This window comes from Corvus moneduloides, chromosome 1 (assembly GCF_009650955.1).
Source record: "Corvus moneduloides isolate bCorMon1 chromosome 1, bCorMon1.pri, whole genome shotgun sequence".
Lineage (NCBI taxonomy): Eukaryota > Metazoa > Chordata > Aves > Passeriformes > Corvidae > Corvus > Corvus moneduloides.
In genome coordinates this window covers 65265631-65291645 of record NC_045476.1, presented here as the reverse complement: position 1 = coordinate 65291645, position 26015 = coordinate 65265631, and the positions used below count along the sequence as shown (strand labels likewise).

The 26015-nt window shown below is 37.8% G+C and overlaps 1 protein-coding gene across 2 annotated transcripts in view; it reads right to left on the bottom strand.

Annotated features, from left to right (window-relative positions):
• Window positions 1-25999, bottom strand: part of STAM (signal transducing adaptor molecule) — a 34983-nt gene extending 8984 nt beyond the window's left edge. Inside the window, exons 1-10 of one of the 2 annotated variants that reach the window (XM_032113544.1) lie at window positions 25884-25999; window positions 13389-13473; window positions 6765-6840; window positions 6584-6679; window positions 5923-6069; window positions 5527-5617; window positions 4355-4547; window positions 3943-4037; window positions 2622-2710; window positions 981-1068 (exon numbers count right to left, since the gene is read on the bottom strand). In XM_032113544.1, the coding sequence (XP_031969435.1) occupies window positions 981-1068; window positions 2622-2710; window positions 3943-4037; window positions 4355-4547; window positions 5527-5617; window positions 5923-6069; window positions 6584-6679; window positions 6765-6840; window positions 13389-13473; window positions 25884-25923 (1000 nt within the window). In that variant the 5' untranslated portion in view covers window positions 25924-25999. Of the gene's footprint in view, window positions 1-980; window positions 1069-2621; window positions 2711-3942; window positions 4038-4354; window positions 4548-5526; window positions 5618-5922; window positions 6070-6583; window positions 6680-6764; window positions 6841-9258; window positions 9444-13388; window positions 13475-25883 lie in introns of those variants that run through there. The other variant, XM_032113552.1, reaches the window with a different exon arrangement.
• Between the last annotated feature and the right edge of the window lie 16 nt (window positions 26000-26015).

The window sequence follows — 26015 nt, the reverse complement described above, 5'->3', positions numbered from 1 at the left end:
ACAAGCATACCTTTAGTTTCTTTGCCTCTGTCCTGGACCAGATACAGGCAATCTGCTTCTTAGACAACAGCCTCTATAGCTATATTTGGGACTTGAAAGAATAAAACCGGTCATGTTTCTTTTCGCCTCTCTTTAGTTTCAGTGGAACTAGAATATGTGCAGGCATGTCACTGATGTGAGTTTTCCTAAAACAGGTTTCATTTACAGGCATGATAAACCAGATGGGTGTGGAAATGTGAGAGATACCTAAAAGTTTACAAACCTACACATTTTTTAATTATTAACTTCTAGATAGATGTAGAAACTGCCATTTTCTTACCAAAGTCTGGTACCCTCTGAATTGTCAATTTAAGCCTATGTTCTGTCTCATAATCAGGAAGTTTCCTTTCTTCCTTTTCCAAATTCCATTCCAAAAATTTTGGTGCATCTATCAACCTAGGTAAAACGATCTATAATACCTCTGTGAAGAGGCAGTCTGAACAATTTGACTCTTTCAGAGTAGGGTAAATTCTCTCTATAAGGTATTGTTAACACACAACTCCTACAGAAATACACATGCAAGTGAAAAGCATGTGGGACACCCACAGGTCTATTCTAAACCTTGGCAGTATTTCTGCTTCCTCTCATGGAATCTTCCTGACACTCCTTTCGCCACTCATGCGTGCTACTCTATGAAGGAAAAAAATAGCGGATGAATATGACTGAATTAAGTATTCATGTGTCTTGAAAAGGAAAATAATATAGGAAACAGCTTTCTTTAGAGGAAAGTAGGCTTGTTTTAAGTTAATGTTTTGCACTTTGGTCTCTTAGATGTGGGAAACAAGAAGTGAGAAGATAATTATGGCTCAAGCACTTTTCTCAGGCATGCTTCTTGCATGCACATGAAGCTGAAGTAACTTCAGCTTAGTTTCAATTTGTGTTGATACAGAAAATTACCAGAGAGGAAAACAACAATGAAAAAACTCATTCTTTTTTGTTACCCTCAAGATGAAGCAATTCTGGGAGGTCTGGCTGGTCATCAGATGGATCAGCACTTTGTAACATCTGCAAGAGTTGGTCCATTTTATCCTAGAACACAAATTACATAATTAGGGCAAATGTGGCAGCAAAGGAATTAGCACTTTCAGGATAGTAAACTAAAGCAGTTGTTTACAACAGCCATTTTGATCTCTTGGCACATGAGGATCATCTAGACTAACTTAAAGAAAATACAAATGATACATGCTACTCTACAGAAATGAAAATGCTTGAACAAGGAAAAGCCAAATGAGAAAAATTAGTGGTAGCAAGTGGAATGTGCAGAATACCCTTTATTCCTAAAAGTCCTTCTAAACAGTATTTTCTGAGCAGTTCCTACTTTTCCAGCCTAGTTATTACATATGCAATACCACCACCTAGTGGGATTAGTGAAAATGTTTTGACAGAATACATTGAGAGAGTACTTCAAATTCATTGAAAAGCATTTTTTAAGTGCATGAGGCCTATTCAGTACATGAGCCATATCATTACCAATGTGTATGGAAGTGTTTTAAGATGATGTTTGGAGGCATTTCAGGGTTGATTTCAGAGGAAGTCAAGCCCAAGTAAGGAGTTTAAGTGCAACCCTTTTATAATAAAAATATCAAAGGTTAGAAAATAAACAGGCAAAAAGTCTTTCAAAAATGTGTCTTGGAGTGAACTATAGTGGTTAATGAAAAATTGCACATAAATTATTTTTAATCCTTTTTTAGCTGAGCGCTGTCAAATAAATAGCCTTTATCAGACTGAGATATATAGGTTGTATAAAAGTAGAAAATAAAACCATGTTTTGTCCTCCTTAAACCACAGAAAGGTGGGGAGAAGTCAAATTAACTACTTCCTTAAAAATTATACTGTGGCGAATTTAAAAACAAAAGAAGACACTAAACCAAAAATCAGCAATGAACTCACAGAAAACAAAAGCTGGAAGGCACCTCAAGGCAGGCCTGAAATAATCTGTTTCAGCAGATTACAAAGTAGTATCTCCTGGGAAGAAGAGTTTTTGAGGTGGGACTTAAATGGGACTTTAAGAAGACAGTAACTGATTTCTCATTTCAAAAACAATGACAGAACCCAAGTCAAGGTTAAAAAAAATAAAAGGCAGGGGAAAAACTTCTTGGACTGAATGTGTCTAGAAACCCTACAGAATCACTGTAGTGAGATTGTAAATATCTTACTAAATATTAATTACAGAGCAACAGAATCTCAGACTTTTCAGATAGAAAGAGATCTTTAAGTCTGAGGGTAGAGAGTGGTGGTTATACTGGAAATAAATCTAAGACAGCAGTCAAGATGGATATCTTTGAAAGTAGATGTGCCACTCAACACTAAGATTCTAGCTTGGAGGTAAACAGATGTACAATCCCGGAGTAGGGCCCTAAATGGAATGCAGTTCCAAATTCAGTTTCAGAAATTCCTAAGAACTTCAAGACTCTTGAACAAATTAGAATATTGCAGATTTTTTTTTATTATTACTTTAAAGAAGCCTCTCTTCCCATTCTTTTTATTGTATTTTTGAAGTACAGGATGAAAGGGTTAAACATCACATATTTAAATGTCCCATCAGTGCATTTAGTACCAATCAGTACTTCTACCATGCTTACTTCATCAATATAAACTGGTTCTGGCTCAGGTTCTATTGTCTCTACTTGAACTTCATCACTGAACTGCACAGTTTTCTTCTCAGCTTTCACTGTAAGATAAACAGCCAGATTTAATTGTATAAAAGAAAAAATATGCAATGACATAAATATTATATAGCTAGTATATTGCCTTGGGTCCTTGCATTTGAAACTACTACTGTGAAAATTTTAAAAATTAGTATTTTGTTGACATTTGAAAGCCACAGACTTAAATAATTTTATCTGTAAATCACATTTTTAAGAAAACCCCACATGAGTTCACACAAAATCAACAGAAACACATTTCAGCAAGTAAATGCTTTATCGTAGTCTCCCTGCACATAACATACGTATTAAAAAGTTATCAGGATAAAAGACTCAGAAAGAGTGATTGGAAGCAATAGGGCTAGCAAGTCAAGTTTAAGATAAAACTGGTAAAATCATCTATGACAAACAGCCTTCTTTTCTCCAGAGCAAAGTACAGAATCGAAGGGTCTCAAGTTTCTCTATTCCTTATTCAGCAAACACTATCTGCAAAGTAGCTCATTCCTCTGTAGTGGAGACTAGAACAAAAAAGCTCTATATTTAGCAAAAAAGCCAAATACGACTCTTATCATACACTCTTATTAGATAGTCTTAACATATCACAAATGACTGCTACAGCATGTAATTCTGCTCACCTGCTCATACTCCTAGTACCCCCAAGTTGAGATCGTAGGAGATTAATCTTGCAAGCCCACAAGATTTGCAGAAATCAGTTCTAGAATCTTGAAGTCTTGTCTAATATTTAATACTTTTATTAAATGTTTAAAGTAGGTTAGATGGATATAAATGGATACAGGTAAATAAGTAGTATACAGAAAATCCCTCTGTCCACTATGCACGTGTATGTACACACAGTATGTAGGCTTCTTGGACTATTTGAACACTGGTAATCTGTCTCCAAGTCCTATCTGCCATGAGGCCTTCAGTTTCATCTCGATTAAATGTGCACTACTTCAACTGGACAAAAAGTCAATTTAGGAAAAAAGCTGCTGTTTCCCACATTTATCTAGATGTCAATTGAGTGATTCCATGAGTCTCAAAGAAGCTGCTGACAAAGCAGTAGACAGCAGCATTTTTCAGCAGAAGACAGCTTGGGCACCCTTGGTCTGACTGTTGTTTGTGAGAGCATAGCAAGGGGTCCTCAGTTTTACTTCAATTATCACATTAACTTGCAACTGAACTCCATCATAAGGGAAAGGAAATCACCCCTGGGCCATGGCAGGGCTTAACATATATACATAAACGTAATGTTACTTACTCATTTCAGGCTCAGCAGAAAGATCAGCTGTTACAAAATTAGATGGGAATAATCCTATACCCTGATGAGTTTCACCTTTCCACCAATTTGGATCACTGAAGATAAAAAAATAATAAAGCCCCCATACATTAAAAACCCCATACTCATATGGAACTTTCCTAGAAATAGTACAGTAAAGGCTTTTATATTACTAGCACATAATTTGTATATATGCTGAAATCTTGGCACAAGAATTTTTATGCAAATACATTTGTTTGTAAAAAACCTAGGAGATAACAAAATAAAGTATTTAACACAAAAATATATTTCCATTTATTGCATTCCAAGGTATGCTTCTACATAGAAGATACAATTATTTCTAATTCATTTTTACAGTTTAACATAGGTGTAGTAGGCATTCTATACAACTTACCTGTCATCAAGGATAGTTATAAGTTCCCCAGCTTTAAAAGTTAGTTCGTTATCTTCAGCAGCCTCAAAATCGTAGATTGCACGAACCTTTCGGCCCTCGTGTTTGTGGTTTGTTAAAAGGCTTGAGGTGCTTGGATACAAACTGGAAAGTGTTGTTTGCTGTTGCCTTTGTTCTTTTAGTGACAGCTCAATAGCTACAAAAGAAGAGTTATTCAGATGAAAATTCCCTATAAAAATGGGTTGATGGGTATGAAAATTTAATTCTGTGAAAACTTTTAGTGTAATTCTATTCCTGTTGCATTTTAATGACTTTCTGTCTTTCTCTTAGAATTAATGATAAATAACAAAGAGAGAGCAGAATTCTGCCTATGGATTTACTGAGGGTTCTAACATGGGCAGGATGAATAAATAGCCTTTAAGCACAAATGGAATAACTCTGTAAAGTCATCCATTTTTTATTATTATATTAATGTTACAACCTTGAACTGATCTAAAATATTTACATTCCTGCTTTACATCTTACACCGTGTTGAACTTTTCCATATTGCTTGAAACATTAAAAAGATACAGCTGTTCCAGTGCACACTGGTTCTCCATTAGACAGGAGCCTTTAGTCTGGATTCACAGAATCAGATTTACATGGATTGGCTGAGGTTGGAAGGCACCTCTGGAAGTCATCTTGTCCAATCCACTGTTCAAGCAGGGTCACTACAGCTGACTGCCAAGGATAATGTTTTAATATCTTCAGGAATAAGAAGACACCCGATGACATTAGTCATCTTCACAGTGAAGTCCCTCCTTAATTCATAATTAACAAAATGATTTTTGCTGAAACAAGCAAAAATTTGACCCTTCCTTTTTTTTTCTCCCTATCATTCCTTGAATAATTTCACATTTCTGGGTCATTTTCAATTAAGCTTGACCAGGCAGAGAAGCTTCACTCATATTTAACTCAGCTCAAGTTTGCAGAAAAAAAATGGATCATATTTAAGAAGGGACAGGGTGGACACACAAACAAACATTATGAAACTCATGAAGAATATGCTTTTGAGACACAGATCTCTTTCAAAATAGACTTTGGTGAGTTAAGTGTTGAAGAAATGGTTAGTAACACGTACAGATGGGCGTTTAAATAAATCAATATGCATCATGTCAGCAAACAAATGCACTCACCTTTAGCTAAATCCTCCTCTTCCTTTTTGGTGGCTACTGTACCAGGATCTTTGGCAACCAGAGCTGGACTTGCTTTTGCCTGTTCAGCAGCCTAGACAAAAGTAAAAGATGTAAAAATGAATCCAACAAAAAACTGAGAATGCATGAAGTTCACCATTTTGATTTGTATTCATCTGCTATTTAAAAAATATATGCTATATAAAATACAATCTGCTATATAAAAATCTAAAGTAATTGAGAGCACTTCATCCCTCAAAGAAAAATTTTATTAAGATAAGGTAGTTTTCATTTTGTTTGCCAAACATTCTAGAATTCAAAAGTACAAACTGTTAAACACAGAGCTGAGGATAAAAAGAATTTGTGACACACTTTGAGAACCACAAAATTCTAATATACCTGTGAACCAATAGCTGGGAAAGTAACTCCTTGCTCCTTAAGATTTTTTATCATAGCAGATATTAAACTGAGCTGTGGGTCATTCTTGAATTCATCAGTCCATTCCACCATAAGGGCTTTCAGCTTTTCACAGACTTTTGGATGACCCTGCATGAACAGTAGAAATTGCTTAAATAATGTAGGAATCTGACCTTAATTTCAAGTAATTGCATATTACTGTCTATATAAAATATATATACTTTATTTTGTAGTCAAGTTTTGCACTCAATTCGATTAGAAAGGGAGAATAGTACATCAGCATTGTATTTGTACCACTACAGTGTGTGCTAGGCCCAAAATAAAGTAAAATAAGGTTGCACAGAAGCCCTGTATTATCTCCATTTCACCATATTTGTATTTAGTGTTTCACTGCTGTTATTTAAAGTAAAAATAAAGTAGTTCATTTGTAAATTAACACACCACACAGAATACCTATGTTAACTAGTATGAAGTGGCATTCAGGAAGTTCTGCGAGCCACAGTCTTTACAGTAATCTTCTCTCCTTCCCTTCCCCCTCCTTTTCAGTCCTCCAAAAGTAGATTCCATTCCACTTTCAGATTACTCCAGTTCTCTGTCTGATTTCCCTTACAGATGAAATGTATAAATCAATGCAATACATTACCTTATTCAACACATTGCTTACTTCACTGGCAAAATCTCTTGAGCAGACTTCTAAATGAAAGATTTTGCCACAGTTTGATACACATGCTCCTAGAAGCTAATGAAAGAAAGATTAAAACTCAGAGATTTTTTTGCAATATAACTTTTTAGCAAGAAAAATCACTACATTAAAAAGAACTTACTGTTAACGCTTGCATAGCAACGTGGGGATCTTTATGGTTCACTCTCTTCATAATAGAGCGGAGGCAGTCTTTAGGCCTAAAAAACACAAGACATTTAAAAATATGTAATGGAATGAACATTTCCTATTGCACACATTACAATGCTGACAACATTAACAGCGAGCAAGATCTCCTGAACATTGTGAGTAAATTACTTAGTAGCTTGTAAGTGCAACATTTAAAAAATAAATCAACACCACAAACAGTTGTAGCCATTTCTACCTGTAGGATTTGTAGCTCTCTTAATTATCAAAACCTCTCAGTAATTTATACTACCTTTTGTATTTAGAGCAAATTAGCGTAAATACTTCAGAAATGCATCAAATCCCTTACAGTTAGAGAACTGGAATTCTCTGTAGTCCATGCACCTACTCCTCTATATTTCACATATATATGTAAGAACACTTCCTTACATACTGATTTACCAACACCCTTTTGCTACTTTTATTTTGAATTACCACCACATTCCTCAAAGTCTCTTTTAATCCACAGAATAACATTTATAAAGAAGACATGTAATGAACCAATAATTTCTAAAAAAACCTATTAGACAATCTTACATCAAAGCTTCAAAACAGTTAAATACAGAATTAAAGTCTTACCTATGTTGTGGTAGATAGAAATAACATGAAAAGCAACTTCAACAAAGAATTTGAAAGGGGATTTCAGAAAGTTTAGCATATTAAAATCTGTGTGACTTTCTGTTACTTTGTTCTGTCTTTATAAAAGTAGTGGAAAGCTAAGCGAGGCTGAGGTAGGCATTATCATGGGCATACAGTCATTATCTGTTGAAGAGACCTGAAAAGATAACCCTGGAAGAGAGTACGTAGAGAAAGAGGAAAAGAGAAGGTAAATGTAAACTAAGAGGTTTTACACTTTTATAGCATGGTTGTCTTTGGAAGCAAAAGTATTTTTCTGTTGAACTGGTATCCAAAAACTAACATGAAACTCAGGTATAAGTTACACCACTGCTTGGCTATACTATATTTGGCAGTCTACATTTTACAGAAATGTCCACCTCATATTTAGTGGTTCTAATTATAGAAAGTGCTGTCACACAAGTGACAAGCACAAGTACATATCATTCAGTGTATACCTTCATATAACCAATTATTACAGATGAAGGCTTTAAGGCAAGTACTACCTTTTATCTATTAATTATCCAAGACTTCTCATATGTTCATTTTAACTGAAAAAGAATACAGGCTAAAATTTTCAGAAATAACTGCTTTCTTTACCCATTAATTTATGAGTAGAATTAACAATGTGGTATGAATGCAAGCTCAAAAAGGTGCTTGTCCGTTGTTAAGCTAGTATTTACAAAGGCAGGGTGAAGGATCAAGAGCTTAGCAGGACCACCAGCTTAAGATTTTTTTTTACAAAGGAATCCAAAGTCTTATTAAAAGTAATAAAGTAGTAAGAAAGCCTCAAAGCCAAATGATCAGCCACATGTCTCAAGTACAATCTACTTGCTCATATAGTTAACAGAAATGATCAATACTTGAGTGTTAAATGTTCTAACATGCTCACATGTTTAAAATAAGAAATCTTTTGATTGCACATACATTAAAAAAAATAATCCAGGTGTACCAATCTTTAGTCACGCAGAGTAAGAAAACCTATTCTAGACAGGACTGTAATTCTTATTTTTACTTCTACTTAATTCATCATACAATTTAGTGTGTAAATTATGAGAAGCACTACGCAGACATCAGAGGGAAGCATGCACCCTATGAGTGTAGAATTCTATCCACTTATTAGGCATCTCTCCAAATCATACTATACAAATATTTGGCCACAGTTCTGCTCCAAGGATGCTATGATCAGAATTTCAGAGGCACCACAATGAGTAGTAATAACAAATGAGTAGGGTGAAAATATGGCAAGATACAATAGAAGCTATGTAGCATATATGGCATCATATGGTATCATACACCAATATACCCAGAAAATATTCACAATAGATTTCAGGTTTAGCTGAAAGTAAAAAACAAATTCTGATTGTATTTTATTTAACAAATACACAATTAGCAGCATTTGCAGTCTAAAATGCTACTGTGCACAAACATTTCAGATATGTTCAGGAATTTATTGTTCATTTACAGTCTAAGGTAACTCTGTGGGACTCAGCTCTCCTCCTTGCTCCTTCAGAAAAAGGCTGGTCATAAAGCTTCCTGGCCAGCTTGTTAGACATACACTGCAATGACAATGTAAAATGCTACTGAGATTGTGTAATTTGAGGGGGAAAAAAATAGAAGACACATCGGAAAACTAGCAAGTAAGCAATTTTGCTGTTCTCTCTTGCATGAACAGGCACAAAAACAACCAAAGAAGAAACAGCTAACCAGAACACTGACTTGCTGAGGCAGTGATTAATCCTTAAGGAATCAGGACAAAGTTAGGCAAGCAGCAATACGGACAAACCATTTCTCAATGACAATTTTCCAATACCCACCCCCAAACAGAGAGTGTTGCAATGAACGTTTCTATTTTCTCAGCCATTGGTGTATTCTCTCAGCCACTGACTTAATTTTTTTTCAGCCATCATTTTTTGATTAGGCAACTTTTCTGGTCAAAAATTGAAGTTGTGATAGTTTCAATGTAGATTGGTATGTCTCATGAAATAAACAGCACAACTATCTGAAAGCAAAATGCAAACACGATTAGAGTTAGGAACTGGCTAGCACTGAAACGACTGAAGAAGGCGGGGTATCTTTGCTAAAATACACCATACCCATCCTTTAATTTTTCCTTTCATTTTTCCTTCTATTCTGTTTAATGAACCATTCAAATTTTTTAATATTATTCTGAGATGATAAACTATAGATTCAGTTTTGCAAGCATTTTTATTGCAGAAAAGCAACACTATGCAAAACTCTATACCCTTCCTGTAGTCAGATTTAAAATGCCAGTCAAATATACAATCATAGAATATCCTGAGTTGGAAGGGACCCACAAAGATCATTGAAGTCCAGCTCCTGGCCCTGCACAGGACAGCCTCAAGAATCACACCATGTGATTAAAGTTTTTAAAACAAACAAGTTTTTAAGAATGCTGTACAAAAACAGGGGACAGAAAAGATTGCCTCTAACAGGAAAATCTTTGTTTTAATCATGTTTCCATGTTGAAAAGGCAACTTGCTCACTGAGCTAATATTGGCAAAAAACAAGACGCAAACAATGACATGTGCAACTGCTGAGTTGTATGAGCTCCTAAAACAAATTCAGAGAGTAAAAAAGTATGTTGTCTGATCATTAGGCAAGTTTTAGATCATCTTAAGAATATGATATGCAAAACGAGCAGAAAGTATTAAGTTAATTCTATACTACATAGAGCAGTATTTCATATAGGCTATTGTAAACAAATCATATTGTTTAAAATATTGACCTATTTTCTGTCTTTCCTATGTTTTCTACAAAAATTCTAATAACTAATTTTGAAATTCACAAAAAACAGAGAAAGTAGTCAAAGAGAGGGATTCAGTGGAAGTCTAACTTGCTAAAAATCTTAGTTGTTTGGATTAAAGGAAGCAAGATAACATTTTCAGCAATTTGTGATTCTCAGTACAGAAAGTATTACAATGTAAAAAATAACAGTTGCAATTATGTTAGGGAACTGTAACTAGTTTATCTTAAGAGAAAATGCAGCACCTTTGTAGCATAACAGGTTTCCAACAATTAATCTGGATACAAACAAGTTGGCAGACAATGTGCTATACCAAAAGTGCTACTGAATGAGTAAGTGTTTTCCAGGCTGCTGCGACCTCAGGTGGAAGACAATCCACATCTAGAATGCTGCAGGCATGCAATGGAGCTTACAGACTGGTAAAAAGAAAATCCCTAAAGGACAGATTTTGTAATCTACACTTCTGCCAAGAACAGTAACAGACAGCTTGTACTGGAGCAGAATTGGTTAAAAGATTAAAGCTGATCTCAGTTAAGAAGACTTGCATCCTTGTCAGAGGAACTTAAACTGCAGGAGAATTTCAAACAGCTAAGCATATCTCACACAAACTTCTTAATGGGAAACTGTCTTGCTTTACCTTGCTACTGCATGACATAATCCATCAAAAACAAAAAAAACCCCACTATCAGCAAGTTTTAACAGAATCCAAATGAAAGCAACAAGTCAGCTGGCAGCCTGTTAAAAGCAGGATAAATATTACAAAGGTTAAAGTTCCACATTTCTTTTAAAAAACAGTTTTATTAAGAAAAAATATTAAAATACAAACACACAAAAGAAAAAGACCGAAACCAACACAAACAAACCTCACAAATCCTAACTGGAATTTAGATGCACATTACCAAAGATCTCTAGCTTTGTCTGTACTGCTGTCTCTTGCAGCTACATATATTCGAGCACTCTTGAGGCTATGTTGCTGTGACACTAAATTTCATCTGTGGAAAGGCTTTCAGTGATTAAATAGAGTACTGAAGCATTCAATAATATAGTTACTATTACAGGCTGGGCATCAACATCCTCACAGAATAGAAATGCAGTTTTACATATAAAGGCTAATATGAAACATAAACAACAACTTGTCAGCTGTTATCTTAACTACAGTTATATACAACAGCACAAAAGTCTCAATATGCCATGCTATTTTTAAGTACTCCTCCAGAGACCATCTCTAACCCTAAGGAATAAGCTTATTTGCAAACCTGTCCTTTGGAACAAAAGTCCCAGGTGGGACTTTGCTGTCTGGCATCTCATACTGTTTCTGGCAGTTTTACAAGCCAATCCAAGTCATTCTCAGAAAAGCTTTTCATAGCATCAGTGGAAAAACTCTCTTCTTGAGTCTGTCCCTTACCTGAATTGTTACAGGGAATGCTTCAAGAAGGTATATTTAAAATGTTTCCAAATCCTAATACTACACTGACTGAAAGCACTATAAATACACTGAAATTATGTTTTTAAACTGTATTTTTTAGATGCTAGTTCAAATTACACTTTATCTTTTCTTGTCCAAAAAAGTAAGTTCATGCATAAATTCTATGAAAGAACTCAGTAAATAATCAATAATGGAAACATTAGCAGCCCATATTAAGATGTGTTTAATTTAGTATCACATCTTCAAAATGCATCTTATCAAAGCCCTGATGACAGAGAATAGCTTCTGAAAACAAGGGGAAGAAACACAAAGCCTTGTTGTTTTCTGTGACAAAGACACTGGTGGTCTGATGGGGAGAACAACGGAGGGCAGCAGATGCTTCATACCTTGGTTTAGCAAAGTTTTTACATACAGTTGAAGCCCTTATAGCCTCCTTATCACACAGCTGGTGAAATATGGATAAAAGGATGACAAGGTGGGTGAAAAACTGGTCTCCTAGGCTCAAAGAGTTGTCACCTGTAGTGCAAATTCCAGCTAGCAGGCACTATCTAGTGGGATCCTTCAGGGATTTCTGCTGGGAACAACAGTGCTCTCAGTAACTTACTGACCAGAGCAAATTGAAGGGGAACAATCAATATACTGGAGGCCATGGCTAATATTCAGAGGAACCTGGACAGGCTGAAGAAATGGGCAGACGGGGAGCTCAACAACAACAAGGGTAAGGTATTGCATTTTAAATGAGGCCAGGAGCTGACCACATGAAAAGGAGGAAAGGACCTGCAGGTCCTATTGGGTGAGAGGTGTCAGTAGTGCAGCCTGGCAGCAAAGACAACCACCTACATCCTGGCTCAAACAACTGGTCAGCACAACCAACAAAGTCAGGAAAGCAACCCTTCCCCTCCATTCTGCACTTGCAATATTGCATCTGGAGCACTTTGTCCAGTTTGGGACTCCCCAGTGCAAGAAGGCTATTTACACACTGCCCTAACTCCAATGGATAGCTGCCAGGATGGTCAGGGAGGGTCACCTACAAGGAAAGATAGGAGAGATGCTTTCAGCTTTGAGAAGAGCAGACAAAAAGTGGGCCTTACTGCTTTCTACAACCAATTAATCAGAGAATACACAGAAGATGCAGCCAGACTCTCTTAGAGCTGCACAGTCATAGGACAAGATGCAACAGACAAGCTGGAACAGGAAAAATTGTAATCAGATTGCAGGATTATGTGGGTTTTTTTTACTTACTTAGTAAGTAGAAGTAGTTAAATACTGAAACATGTTGCTCACAGAAGTTATGGAACCTTTGACCTTGGAGGCATTCAAGACTTGACACGGTCCTGAGCAACCTGATCTAATTAGACCTGTTTGAAGCTGGGGGGGGGTTGGACTAGATGACCTCCGGAGGTCACTTCCAACTTAGATTATGATTCTGTTAAGAAAAATGCCTCATGAAGCCTCCTGGGTTTACAGTGATACTGCTAAAACATATCAATTTATTTATTCTGTTACACTGGTGAAAAGCTGCTGTACACGAGTCCTAATTTTAACAGATCAGCCAGTACCTCCAAAGGAAGGATTGCAAAAGATTTCAGCAGAAACCCCACACATTTTCCTTTTACTTGTAATCAATTTAAGTTAAATTCAGCCGTTGCAGAAGTTTATAAAAGATAACAAAACATTCATTCCTCTCACCTGCGTATGAGACTGAAATAATAGAATTAAAAAGGTTTGGGGAGGAAATTCCTAAAGTCACTTACCCTGTGCGTGACTGTCCAACTTTATCACAGATGTCTAAGATGAGGCCCCAGTCCTCTGCAGTGTTCATCTCACTGGTTGCTTTCTCTAAGAAATAAAGTATAAGTAAATGAAAATACAAATTAAAAAAAATTCAAAATTGTCAACAAAGATGTTGAAATATTACCTCTTTTTATACTCCTAAACGTATGGCAAGTCCCCATATTTAATAAAATTCATATATTAACAATGTTAAATCTAGTTATTTTTAATTTTCTATGCTCACTTGTGGCCATGAATTTTAATTAATGAGCAAACAAATTTTGGGGTTGTTTTTCCCCATAATAAAGATGCAGCCAGAACACGGCACAACTAGTATAGCTAGGGTTTTTTCCCATTTGAAACTATAAAGTTTGATATGAATACCCAAAGCATTAGTTCACTTTTTGCAGAGTCAGATACAACTGAATTTATCACCTTCCCAGACACTAAACTGCTGTGTCTTGCATTTCCTTTCTATTTATTACATCTCAACAAGAAGAATTTAAAAAGTCATCATAATCACTTAACTTTTATCTTCCCCTTATTTTTTGTGCTTTGTTTCACTGTTTCCTTTCAGCTATAAAGATTGCTAAACTAAAGCTAATCTCAAAGAAGACATTGGGACTCTTTCTTCCAAATTTTTTGAATAGGACAAGAGTCCCTGGCGAAGACTAAAGAAATAGAGAGGAGGTGGAGAAGAAATAGGTTCAATGTCAGAAGAAAAAATAAAGACTCCCTCCCTATTTCTCCCCCAAAAAAGCTTAGTTAGTATACTAAGGATAACAATAAATAAAAGCATTAAAGGAAACTGAGCCTAACACTGCAGCTCAATAGAAGATTATCTAAATACTGATAGATCAGATCAGGACTAGAAAGCATAAGGAAATGCACAAGTATTTTCAACTAGTACCCAAACAGAAGGAGAATGGGCACAGAATAATACAGAAACTTTGTTTCCCATCCCGGCTTCATATAATGTCTACAGCTTAATCTACAAAACATAAAATAATGCTCAGCAATGAGCACCATTCTTCAGGGAATGTCTCAGACTACTTAGTTTTATGAAAGGAACCAAAAATTTCTTATAAAAACTTACCTGCTGTGTTGGGTTGACCCTGAGTTGATGGACAGTCTTTAAGACCAATTACGCTTCTCACAATTTACATATTTAAACCACACAGAAAGGCGGGACTTCCCTTTTTGGTCGGAGCTCGCCTGCTGGAAGGTGGGGGGGGGGCTCCGAGCCTCACGGCCCCGCTGGGCCGGGCCGGGGCCACTGCCCCTTTTCCCCCTTTCTCAGCGCCACGGCACGGACCCTGGGTCGCTGGGGGGGACTGTCCCAGAGCCGCAGGCAGCTAAAACCAGCCATGGACTGCTCACAGCTAAACCCATCCAACGCGGCTTCTGGGGACAGGCGGGTCCCTCTCCTCTCCATGCGGAGCCGGCGGAGCCAGCGGGAGCCGGCAGAGCCTCCTGTCTGCAGCCAGCACACTTCGTGCTGAACTGAAGAGGACACCACACAGCCAGCAGCACAGAGGGAGCGAGGCTTTCCCCACCGTAAAGCCCGAACAAGAACACCCTTCAACATGGCGGTTTCAGAGTCAGAGAGAAAGAGAAGTGAGTCACGTGGGACGGAGCTGAGCATGGCGACGGGAGAAAAGAGGGCGGTGCCGCGATTCTGGCGCGCAGCTTAAAAGAAACCTTCTTGCATGCCGTGGTAAGAAACTGTAATACCACAAACTGTTTGTCTCTTTAATCCATTTGAAGAACATGGGGGGATGGAGTATCCTCGTGTGCCTATGAAGTTTGTGAAGAGTGCCTATGCCAGGCTATATAGAAGTAGTGAGAGGCTGTTAGAGACTTGTGGCGAAGAAAAGCCTTTGTGTGCAGGCCAAAAGAACTTATCCTTAAAAAGATGAATAACCCCATGTGATGGCCCATGTTTTGTAGTATGAAAGAACTGTGAAATTCTTCATGGGAGAGATGTTCTACACACAGCAGACTGTTTGTTTCCGGGCGGGTCTGCTATTGGCAGTTTGGGAACCATGTGCAACTGAAGGAAAACCTTTTCTTCCTTAAGCATAAGAGAAAAGACTTTTCAAGAACTGCAACACTGACTAACATCCCATGTTCTGTTATCCCTTGTGTGAGCTGGATAAAAGGAGAGAAGTGCTGGAAAGGGGGGGGGGGGGAATTTACTTTAATTTTGTTTTGTTGTTTTCTCTTTACTTTTAATTCTGTTAGTAATAAAGCTCTTTCATTGTACTGCAACTGTTTAAGGTTTGTGCCTGCTTTGCTTTTCTCCTAACTCTTATCTCACAGAAGAAAAATAAGTAAATAATGGATATTTTGAATCAAAACCACTACACCTGCCAAGAAAGATTCATTATCTAGATTAGCACTGGCAAAATTGCAAAGAGAAAGACAAAGCAAAACATCTAATCTCCAAAAATTAAAAGGAATTATTCATATCAAAGTTGATAGCTTTTCTTATAAATGAGTTTCTTGTCCTACAAATTGACATAGGTTACAGTTAATTAGTTTCTTAATTCAGAACAAAAATGCAGAAAAGCAAAACTCTAGGGTTATGTGCTCCCAAAGTATTTCTGAGGAAAAATTCAACACTGCCATATATACAGCTGAAATGATAACTCATCAGCTGTACTGCCTGATGCAAAGGAAAGAGCAAAACAGTATAGGGAAATCCTAAATGGAAGTTAGTTAGAATTCTGTATGTTCTCTCAGAATAAAAGGGCACTGCCTCTTCTGTCTAAACCCTATCAGAAAACTTGTTTGACTAGAAAAAGCAGTCATAATCAACAGAAATGTCAAAAATTATGGGTAGACACCATGCTAACATCTAGCACTAAGATATGTCAGCTAATCAACCAACCACTTTATTTTCCTTTCAGTCTGCTCTTGTTCCAAATCATGCTTATGGCTAACAATCATAGAAATTTGTGATTTTCAGGTAAGACACTTGAACTTAAGGCCTTGCATGAACCATCACAGGCCAAGGCAGTCTTCTGAAATTGCAGTCTAAGCACACAGCAGCTGTTCTGCTACCAAAGACAGCCTCAACTCTGCAGTACCAGAACTGCTTTTTTGAAACACAGAGCCTGAGTTGTCTACACTGCATTCCCCAAAACAGCTGATAGGCACAGTCCAGAGACACACAGACCAGACCACATGGAGGCAGTTTACTTCCAGGACTCCACTGTTTCAGTTCATTGCCAGTTCTACCGGCACTGGACCAGCTCCAGTCAAAATGTGCCTGCACAGTTCTCTCCTAAGCCTTAAGTTCCCACCAGGCTCCAAGCTCACACATGGAGCTCACAAACCCAGACTGGTCACTCATGCCCAATGCTGCACTTCAGTTAGCACGTCCTTCTGCAGAGAGATGAGCAATCCAATAGAACTGAAACCTTGGTCTTTTCCATTGTTCTACATAACAGACAGTTGTCTGTATTTTTGACAACAATTGATCCTTCTTTCCTCATAATGGCCACAAAGAGAAAAGGCATGGCAATTGGTTATGTCTTCTACACACCAAGGACTAAACTAATGCATGCTTAATGTTTTAATATAACAGCAAACTGTGCTTTATGCTAATTTAAATACTTTGGCTAAAACTACTAGTAAGATAGTGATTGATGAAATCCCTGACCCACATTAACCACACCGATTACAGCCTTTGTTTTAATTCTCAAATGAGAACATTTTGCGAATTTATCCATGAGTACAATTACAAGTTTTCTGATATGGCCACATTCCTTCTTGGCAGTTGAAGTTAGTCCTATATAAAAACTACCATTTGCTTGCCATGCCTTCCCCCTTGTTACTCAGGGTATTTCTTCCACCAACAAACACTAGACAGTTGCTTACTAAATTTCAGCCTGAAACCAAGTTTCACTGTATACTTTTCAGTCTTCGGTAGTAACTATCATCTAATAAATCCATTGGATAATAAAATTAATGGTAAGACGAGAAAAAAAATTGCCTCTAGAGTTTTACTTAAATTCTGTCTCAAACAAGGCGAGTTAAGAGCATACTGAGAATGTTAGCAGCACACTGTCTGAGCTGACGGTCCACAAAAAAGGCCTCTATATCTGTCAGAGCATTAGCAAATGACTATCACCTTTCACCACTCTGGGAACAGGAGCGACAAAGACACTTTGATAAAATTTCTATGTTGCATCAAAATTTTTACTTAAATCTATTTAAGTTAAATTACTTACACTACTATCACTTAAAATCAGTGAATACTCTCTCTTCTAACATGAGGCACACATTCACAGGCAAAAAAAAAGTTTATGTGCATTCAGCAGTTGCCTACCCTGCCTAACAGCTGGCACCCTCCCAGCACTCAGGTACAATTGATATGTCACTGGCAGACTCTATCTTAGTATTGGAACGGGCTTGTACAGGGAAGGAAAAACAGACATTGTGTTTAAAGTCTTAGGACAGGTTACCATAACACATAGAAGATAACTTAAAGAAGAAATGTTCTTCATCTTCCATCCCTGATTGAAAATAATTCTACCGTAACAGTAATAATGTTTAGTTCAGACCCTATCCCTCCACCTCATCATTGCTTCAAAACCTTACTCAACTTAGTGAATGCCAAGCCAGGATCAGATAACATTTCAAACTTTAAAAAAACAGCTTTAAAAGACAGCACTGGCTCCTTCATGAAATCAGCATACTTCAAAACTTACTAATACTATGCCAAACACAAAGGAAACAGGACTACATCACAGCTCTCTTCCATTAAACTGCACCACTCACATTCAAGGCATTGTTTTCTGAGCACAAGCAAGGCCTACAAATGAACACAGTAATTTTAACCAGTGCAAGACTGTACAATCTTATGTTGCATCAGGTTAATTTGTAGTAATTAATAGTTATTATTAATCCTAATTACTATTAATAGTAGGTAGTAAAATAGTACTTTTAAATTTTTTTAACTGGCTTTTTTACTTGGCTTTTTTTCCATTACATGTCTACATCTCTCACCTTTATTTTTTAGGAGTTATTTAATATTCTTTTCTTACCAGCAATTCCATAAAGACAGACACAGAAATTGGTAAGTGCCATAATTTCAGAGGAAAAAATATTTTTATCTATGGGTTCTTTGGTCAAAAACAACAATGATCCGCCACAATATAAGAATAACTTTCTAAATTACTTCAACAATTTTTTTAGTTCCTAAAATAAATGCAAAAGAGACAAAACCAATATATCAAAATTTTCAGCCACTTTGCAGAGCAGAGAGTGTGGAATCACTAGGCCTCTCTCCTTATATTTCTGTATTCAGAACAGTAACCATACTGGGCCACACCAATTCCATCTTGCTCAACATTCAGCCTCTAATACATATATTAAACCTAAACCAGATACCAAGGAAAACATAAAAGAGAATAATGTAAGCATTAATTGTACTTCCCTACCAACGTACCTTGCAGTGACCAACAATTTACAGCTTCGTAACTCCTGAGTCAGAAATGGTGCTCCAACCACACAAACATTGTCATAAATCACACATAGAACAAATGAAGTATTCTGAAGCAAAATGCATCTCCTATGACAGAAATCTCAGCTATGTTTGTATCTTCAGCTTCTCAATAAGTTGTAGAATATAATGTCCTCCAAATAAAGCAGCTAGATGCTGAAATGATTCTTCCAAACATACACTGTATCTTTTTTCAAGTAAACCTCTGAATAAAATTTATACAAAACTGAATAGCACCCGGCTTCTAAAGAAAACACCATTCCTCATTACAAATGCCATAGACTCTCACTGAAGTACCTAAAACCCAGAAGACAGCATTACACCCTATTGAATGAGAAGCCAGGCCAGAAAGATCTAAATATATGAGTTTAATTACTTATACTTTGGTTGCAGTGAAAGTACACAGGCTCTTGCATGGGCTCTTTTGGGATACCTAAATTAGCCTGCCTCTCCTTGTGTCATGAAGTTCATTAAGTGTGTTGAGGCCCCGTTTCCCTGTAATTTACACAAACCTGAATGCTTGGAGCATTGATAAAATTCTGTTTAATCCTCTGGTTTTGTGCATTATTTACCAATTATAAGCATATATATTTTTTACAATTATTTACAATTTAAATTTACAATTTATAATTTAAATTTACAATTTACAAATTATAAGCATATTTGCACTGTGATTCTATTTGAAGTCCCGTATAATATACAAAACACAATTGCAGTTGATCATTTTAGGACAGAAGAAAAAAAAAACCAAAACCCTCTTCTCAGAAGAAAAAAAAAAAATTCCCAAAATTCACACCATCATATTTATAAAGTATTATTAGACAGAAGAAAGGCAGTGCATGGTGAAAAAAATTCATTGCCAGATTTAGTGGTTGATGCTTTAGGCGCTGGTAAAATGAATATAAATATTGCTGCAGATTTTCCATGGAAATATGTGCTAGTCACTTGACTTCTCTGCCTTAGTTCTGCATCATAACAACAGCATTTTACTGCCTTATTAGAAATTGCAAGAGTAAATACTCTCATCACTGTTTGGATACTGCACTGAACCGTACGATGCTTTTCTCAGAGCAGAAAACTTAGTGACTACCCATTGCTAACATCATTTTCAGAGGGAGGTCTTGGGCAGGCTTGAGCTTCCCAAGCTTTAGATTTTACTGAAGTTTATTTTGAAAGAAAAACCACGGTCTTAAAACTGAGCTATTTTTCTGCAAGGAAGTCTCAAAGATGCTAGAACTAGCAGAATTTCAAGAAATAACAAATCTAGATCAAAATACCCTCAAATGTAACACTTATAATGTACATGATTAGAAGCAGTCAAAACAAGTATCAGTAAAAACTGTCAGAAAATTCTACCAATCTAAGGGTTTTCACCATCCTACTTATTATTTGCTCTTACTCTATTCATGGATGTAACATCATTTTCACAATTGGACATCATTAAAATGAAATAATGAAGTTGTAACTTTGATTACAAAGAGAAGAATGGATACAGAAACTCTTCAACAGAATTGTTAAAGAAAGTCTTCAACTCACAGACTCATATTGCAGCCAGTTTCTAGCATGATAAAAAAACCATCAAAAAATCTGTTATGTCATTGCAAATAACACAGATTTAATGAAAAAGTCAATACTCCCTCAGCCTTCTCTCCTCCTCTTCTGCTCAAAGTTTTGTTTTCTTCACAAGGTTAAATAAATAATTTCCCCATCTCTGTAAAATTGCAAACACTAAAATTCCAAAGCAATATAGTTTAAATAGTCCTTAAAGACTGAAAGTGACTGCAATTTTTTCTTTCTTTTTGCAGGCACTTGCTGAGAAATTTGGATTGCATACCATTCCACATCACTGAAGTTAAATGCAATTAAATTTTGTTCTTTTTGTCGGTCAAAAAGAACAAATACATTTGTTGGCCCATTCTACAAAAACCACCACTTGACTATTAACCACTTTACATTTCGCTAACAGGCTCAAAACTGCACAAGAAGAATATGTCCAACCAGATTCCATTTAGACAAGATTGAAAATAACCTCCAACAGGCAATGACACCACAGAGAGAAACTAGAATTCCATGTACCATTAACTTTGGTAAAGCTATTAACCAACTTCTGCAGTTTAACTGTATCCCCATTTAGAGTGCTCCCCGGTCCTTATGGAAGCAGCTGTGGAAGGTGTCCCCTGTGAAAGCACTGCAGCTGATCCGAGGCAAAGCAAGAAGCAGTGACTGCGGCCACCTCAACTCATTCCTTCAGAAGACCTTGTAGGATCGCACTGTGCATGAGGCAGCCCAGCCAAAATGGACATCGCTCAGCTCAATGAACTGAGCAGAACGAAGACAAAAGGATTCAAGATCTGGTTAGAAAAGGCTGAAATCGTAAGACAAGCTGAGCAAAAATAATTTAGATGTTTAGATCTCTCATGCAAACCCTAGCAAATCCACAGAACTCAAACTACCTTTCGCCCAAAAATGTTACAACACAACAGGAAGGTGAGCACATTAGAGATATACGAGAAGGATGAATAGCCCATAAACAAGGTGTATCACAGGCATGTCATACTAACAAATGGTGCCAGGATGAATTTGCAGAACCCCATTAAGCCAAGCCACAGCAGACAAAGCATTTCAGAAGGAAGATCAGCAAGCAACTTAACTTTCCACATCAGGTATGCAGTGTGATTTTTATCAGTTAGAGGAACAGATTTTACATGTTGGAGATCTACTTTGATCTTCTAAATTTTGGTATTATAATGCACATTGTCACAGCTGAAATGAGGAGACGCACTTGAAGTGACAGTTCTTCCCTGGCAGGAAAGAAAGAGAATTACCAGAAAAGTACTGTCTTTCACTATGGAACATACCATGTTGGCTTCAAAGTGCCCAGCTGAACTCAGAGTCTGGTAATTGATAGCAAAAAAGACTTTTTTTTTTTTGTTGGCTGATATACTGAAGGGGTATTCCACTCAGTCTTATCCTGTCAGCATTGCCGTTTTAAACTGAGAACATAACACCAAAGGTATCTTTAAGTAAGAAGGTCTTGTTTTTTATAAATATTTATAAATAACTGAAAAGGGGGGTGGCTATAACTCCTTTTCCACACATCTTCTACTCAGTCTCCCTGTTAGCTCACAGTTAATGTCCTTTTTAAAAACAACACTGAGAGAAACAGTAGGCCAACTCCGGCAAAAAAGTGCCACTTTCATAACAAGCTGAGCCAATCCTTGGAATTCATCTTCCCTTACAGCCAGATGTTAATTCACAGTCTTCAGTCTCCATAATGATCTGGGGTCAAGAAACTGTGACAATTTTCCCTTCTTTTGGCAAACCTGGCCTAACACAGAAAGTCCAGCTCAGAGAGACATGTAATTGGATGTTTTAAAGATGTTGATTAACCGAGGGCATAAATCTAAAGAACAATGAGTTTAAATAGCAAGATGGTTTTATTTCAAGAAATTGCACCGTGGGAATCAGTCAAACCATTTCTTACATTCTAATAGCATCAAACTACAGGCTGATCATATATAATTCAAGCACATTATTAAATATCTCAAGAGTCGTTAGCATAAAATTATCAACAACTGCACGAGTTAATAAAACACAGGGAAAATGACTGCAAGTCACATCAAGTTCTACTACCTTACTAAACTACCTGCTTAATTTCCTATTATTGTAAATAGTAAGCCTGAATTTCTTCTCACTCCTGTGCTGCCTCAAACCATCACAGTAAGAACTGGAGTAACATCCAAAGCAAATGCAAATACCTTCATCCTTTACTGTAATAAAGAAACCCCAAACCAATCCAAAACCCCCGCGTTTTTTAAATACCTCCTCTTAATATCATGTGTGATTTTTATGACGACTTATACCAGAACGAGTCGCAGATTTTATTCTTGAGATAATATCTAAATGACACTTGAGAACTGCTTTAGCAGTAAGTTCTTCATCAAACCTAGCCTAAGCACTGCTACATTACTAATTAGCCTGTCATGACAGACTAGTAGACAGTCTTTTGGTTCTTAAAGCACATTTCACCATTATTTTACCGGAGTCAAACTTACAGATAAATCTGCATTTCTCAGACGACCCATGAACCTAATAAGAACATTTTTAATTCTAGTCTCTTAAATGGAGGATTAGAGTTTCTTAATTATACTCTCAATAGGCCCAGTGTCTTGAAGATTTTTTTTTAATTCCATTATTATGTTCTTTACTTGGACACACCATCAAAGGCTCCCTTACTTGATTGTGAAAACTTGTGTCACCACTGATTAGCATGCCTTCCTCTTGAAATATTCCTAAATATGGTAAAAAGAAACTTCAGAAAATGGAAAATATTTGGGCTTCATCCAGAGATTTGGACCCTTGAGGATGACAATAGTTAACCTCCTCAAATCTCTGGGCATTGTTGAATAGTAATTTAATAGCAGCCTTAAACAACATTCTTTTGCCAACTACACCTAAAAAAACCAGGTGTACCAAGTTGACACTAAATGGTAAACTATTACGGATGACCAGGTTGCAGTGCAGCAGCATGCTAACAGGACTAGTCAAATGCTGCTAACTGGCCAAACTAACTGAAAAATTTGTCCTGAGCATAAGACATACTTATGCTCCTCAAAATGACGGAAAACAATTTAGTTCCAGATACATTATCTGCAATCCATTATCCTAAATGGTTCCAAAATAATTTCCAACTACTCCACAGTACTGATCAGCTGCTCAGTAGAAAAGAATGCAGAGCTATTGCAACGATACTATCAACTACACCAATGTCCAAATTCATATGAAATTAAGAATAGCTGCTGACTGACTTTCTGCTTCAGGAATCTAATTTTCAAAAGAAAACTTTCTTGCTGCATAAGAACAAATGCAGAGCACTCAACTTTCACTCAGAGAAAATAAATGAAAAATAGCACTACGGCTTGACAACTTTTGGAAGTTTCCTGAGAACATGAGACCTTACTCTACAGCTGATGCTATCTTACGAAGCCTGCCAAAAAATTAATCCAGATAATAGCACATTCCCAAGGGGCCTTGAAGAAGAAGAGCCCAGGGATGCTTTCCGGGAGACTTCATCAATCCCATCTCCCTGGCACAAATCCAGTTAAGTGACGGATAAAGGCAGCAGGCTTCTGAAAGTAGGCTGTCACCAACTGAACAGCCTGCTGCTCCTTCAGTCTCCCTCAGGACACCATGAAAGGGGCCAAAAGAAAGAGGCTGTTTACCAGTGAAAATTAGCCCATTGCCCACTGTCTGCTTTTCCAAGAACAATTTGGGACTGAGTGGTTATTTCTACGTCCTCATACAGAATACAAAATAATGCTTTTGAAAATTATTTACTGGTGATCATATTAGACAAGTACAATTGGTAAGGTATCAGCATCCTCTGCAGCTAGAAAAGAGCAAATGAGCCACTGAGGTAATTGCTGGGTACTACTGCCCTGCATTGAGACTTGCAGTGCTGAGGGGCACATCCACTGGACTGAGCTCTAGAGAGACCAACTCAAGCAGTCAGCTTCCCTGCCTGCCAGAGGCACTAGGAAGAAAAAAAGTGAACACCTGCCAGAACCTGAGCCTATCACTTTTTAATCTTACTAGTTCAAATCATTCTCTAATAGTCCATGGGAAACTGGCAAGCAGTACAATCTCTTCCTCACTTTCAACTGTCAAATTACACTAGAAGACAGCAGAACAACTAAGAAAAATCATTTACTACTTTCCAAAATAAGTCAGTCAAGTTTGCCACCAACAAAATCATTAACTGAAGTGCAGTCTTCGGCTTAAAAGTGCTAACAATTCAAAATGAGAAGACCGAGCTATGTCGTGTTTTGATGAAACAGACTAAGAATTTCTGGTAACATACATACAGAATTTATGTATCAGTACTTTGTTTATGCCCTAATCCTTTCCCCTGAAAACATACATACTTTTCAAATGATTTTGACTTGGGTCTTTCTTTGAAGAGCAGGAAGAAATAAATCGGAGCCCAAATGTCTAAAGTTTGATAAACATTATGAAAAAATGTATCTGTAGTTGAAAGTTACAGCAAGTATAAGGATATTAAAGAGACTGGTTTCAAGAGACTTATACAGTGTTAAACTGTTGTCAGAAAATAATCACGCAGAAGGGATGTTCTTATCCACATACGACATAAAGTCCCTTTATATTATGGGATTCTGCAAAGCTTTTATCACTCAAAGTAAAAAAGATGTCAGCAGCAGGCCAAAAATAAACCATTTCACACAATCTCAAATCAGACATACAAAACTAATTATTAACTGTTTATATGTTATTTTACCTTCAGTTTCGACACATGAGCGTTAAGCACAATCTTTGTGAAGTAAAAGCCAGATATTTCCTCTCCATCTAGTCTGGCCTTGGAACAAGCAAGATTGGGATGACACCTGATCCCAGCACGTCAAGTTTTACTTGAAAGGAAAAGAGAAAACTCCCACAGGAATCCCCTTTAAAGCACTAAACGCAAAACGCTTTGACGACTTTCTCATGCCTGTCTGCGAAGCAACTGTAGATAGTGCTTTTTACTGTTCATCCTTTCAACAACACTCCAGCGCGGACCTTTCTCACTACTTGTTTTGCTGTGCTACAGCGTTTCTCGTGCTGAGCAGGCCAGCTCGTCCCGCACGAGCATCCCCGCGCTCGTCCCCCGGCCCGCCAGGCCAGAAGGGCCGCAGGGGGCCCCGCGCTGTCACCGGCCAGGCCGCAGCCCCGCCGCCCCCGCCGGGACGCGTCCCCGGCCCGACCCGGCCCGGCCGCACCGTGACCGCCGGCCCGCCCGGGCCGCCACCGCTCCCGCCTCCCGGCCGGGCGCCAGCGAGCCCAGCAGCGCGGGGCCGGGACAGCGGGCCGGCTGCCCGCGGGGGATGGAGCGGGAGCGGGTCGGAGGGCCGGCGGCCGGCGGGGTTCCCGCGGGGAGAGGCCGGGCCGCGGCGCCGCGGGAGCCACTCACCCACATCCTGATCGAAGGGGTTGGTGGCGAAAAGCGGCATTGCGGGGCTGGGGGCGCGGGGCGGCCGCCCCTCCCGGCAGCGCGGCGGCAGCGGCGGCGAGACAGAGCAGCCCTCGGCGGCGAGACAGAGCA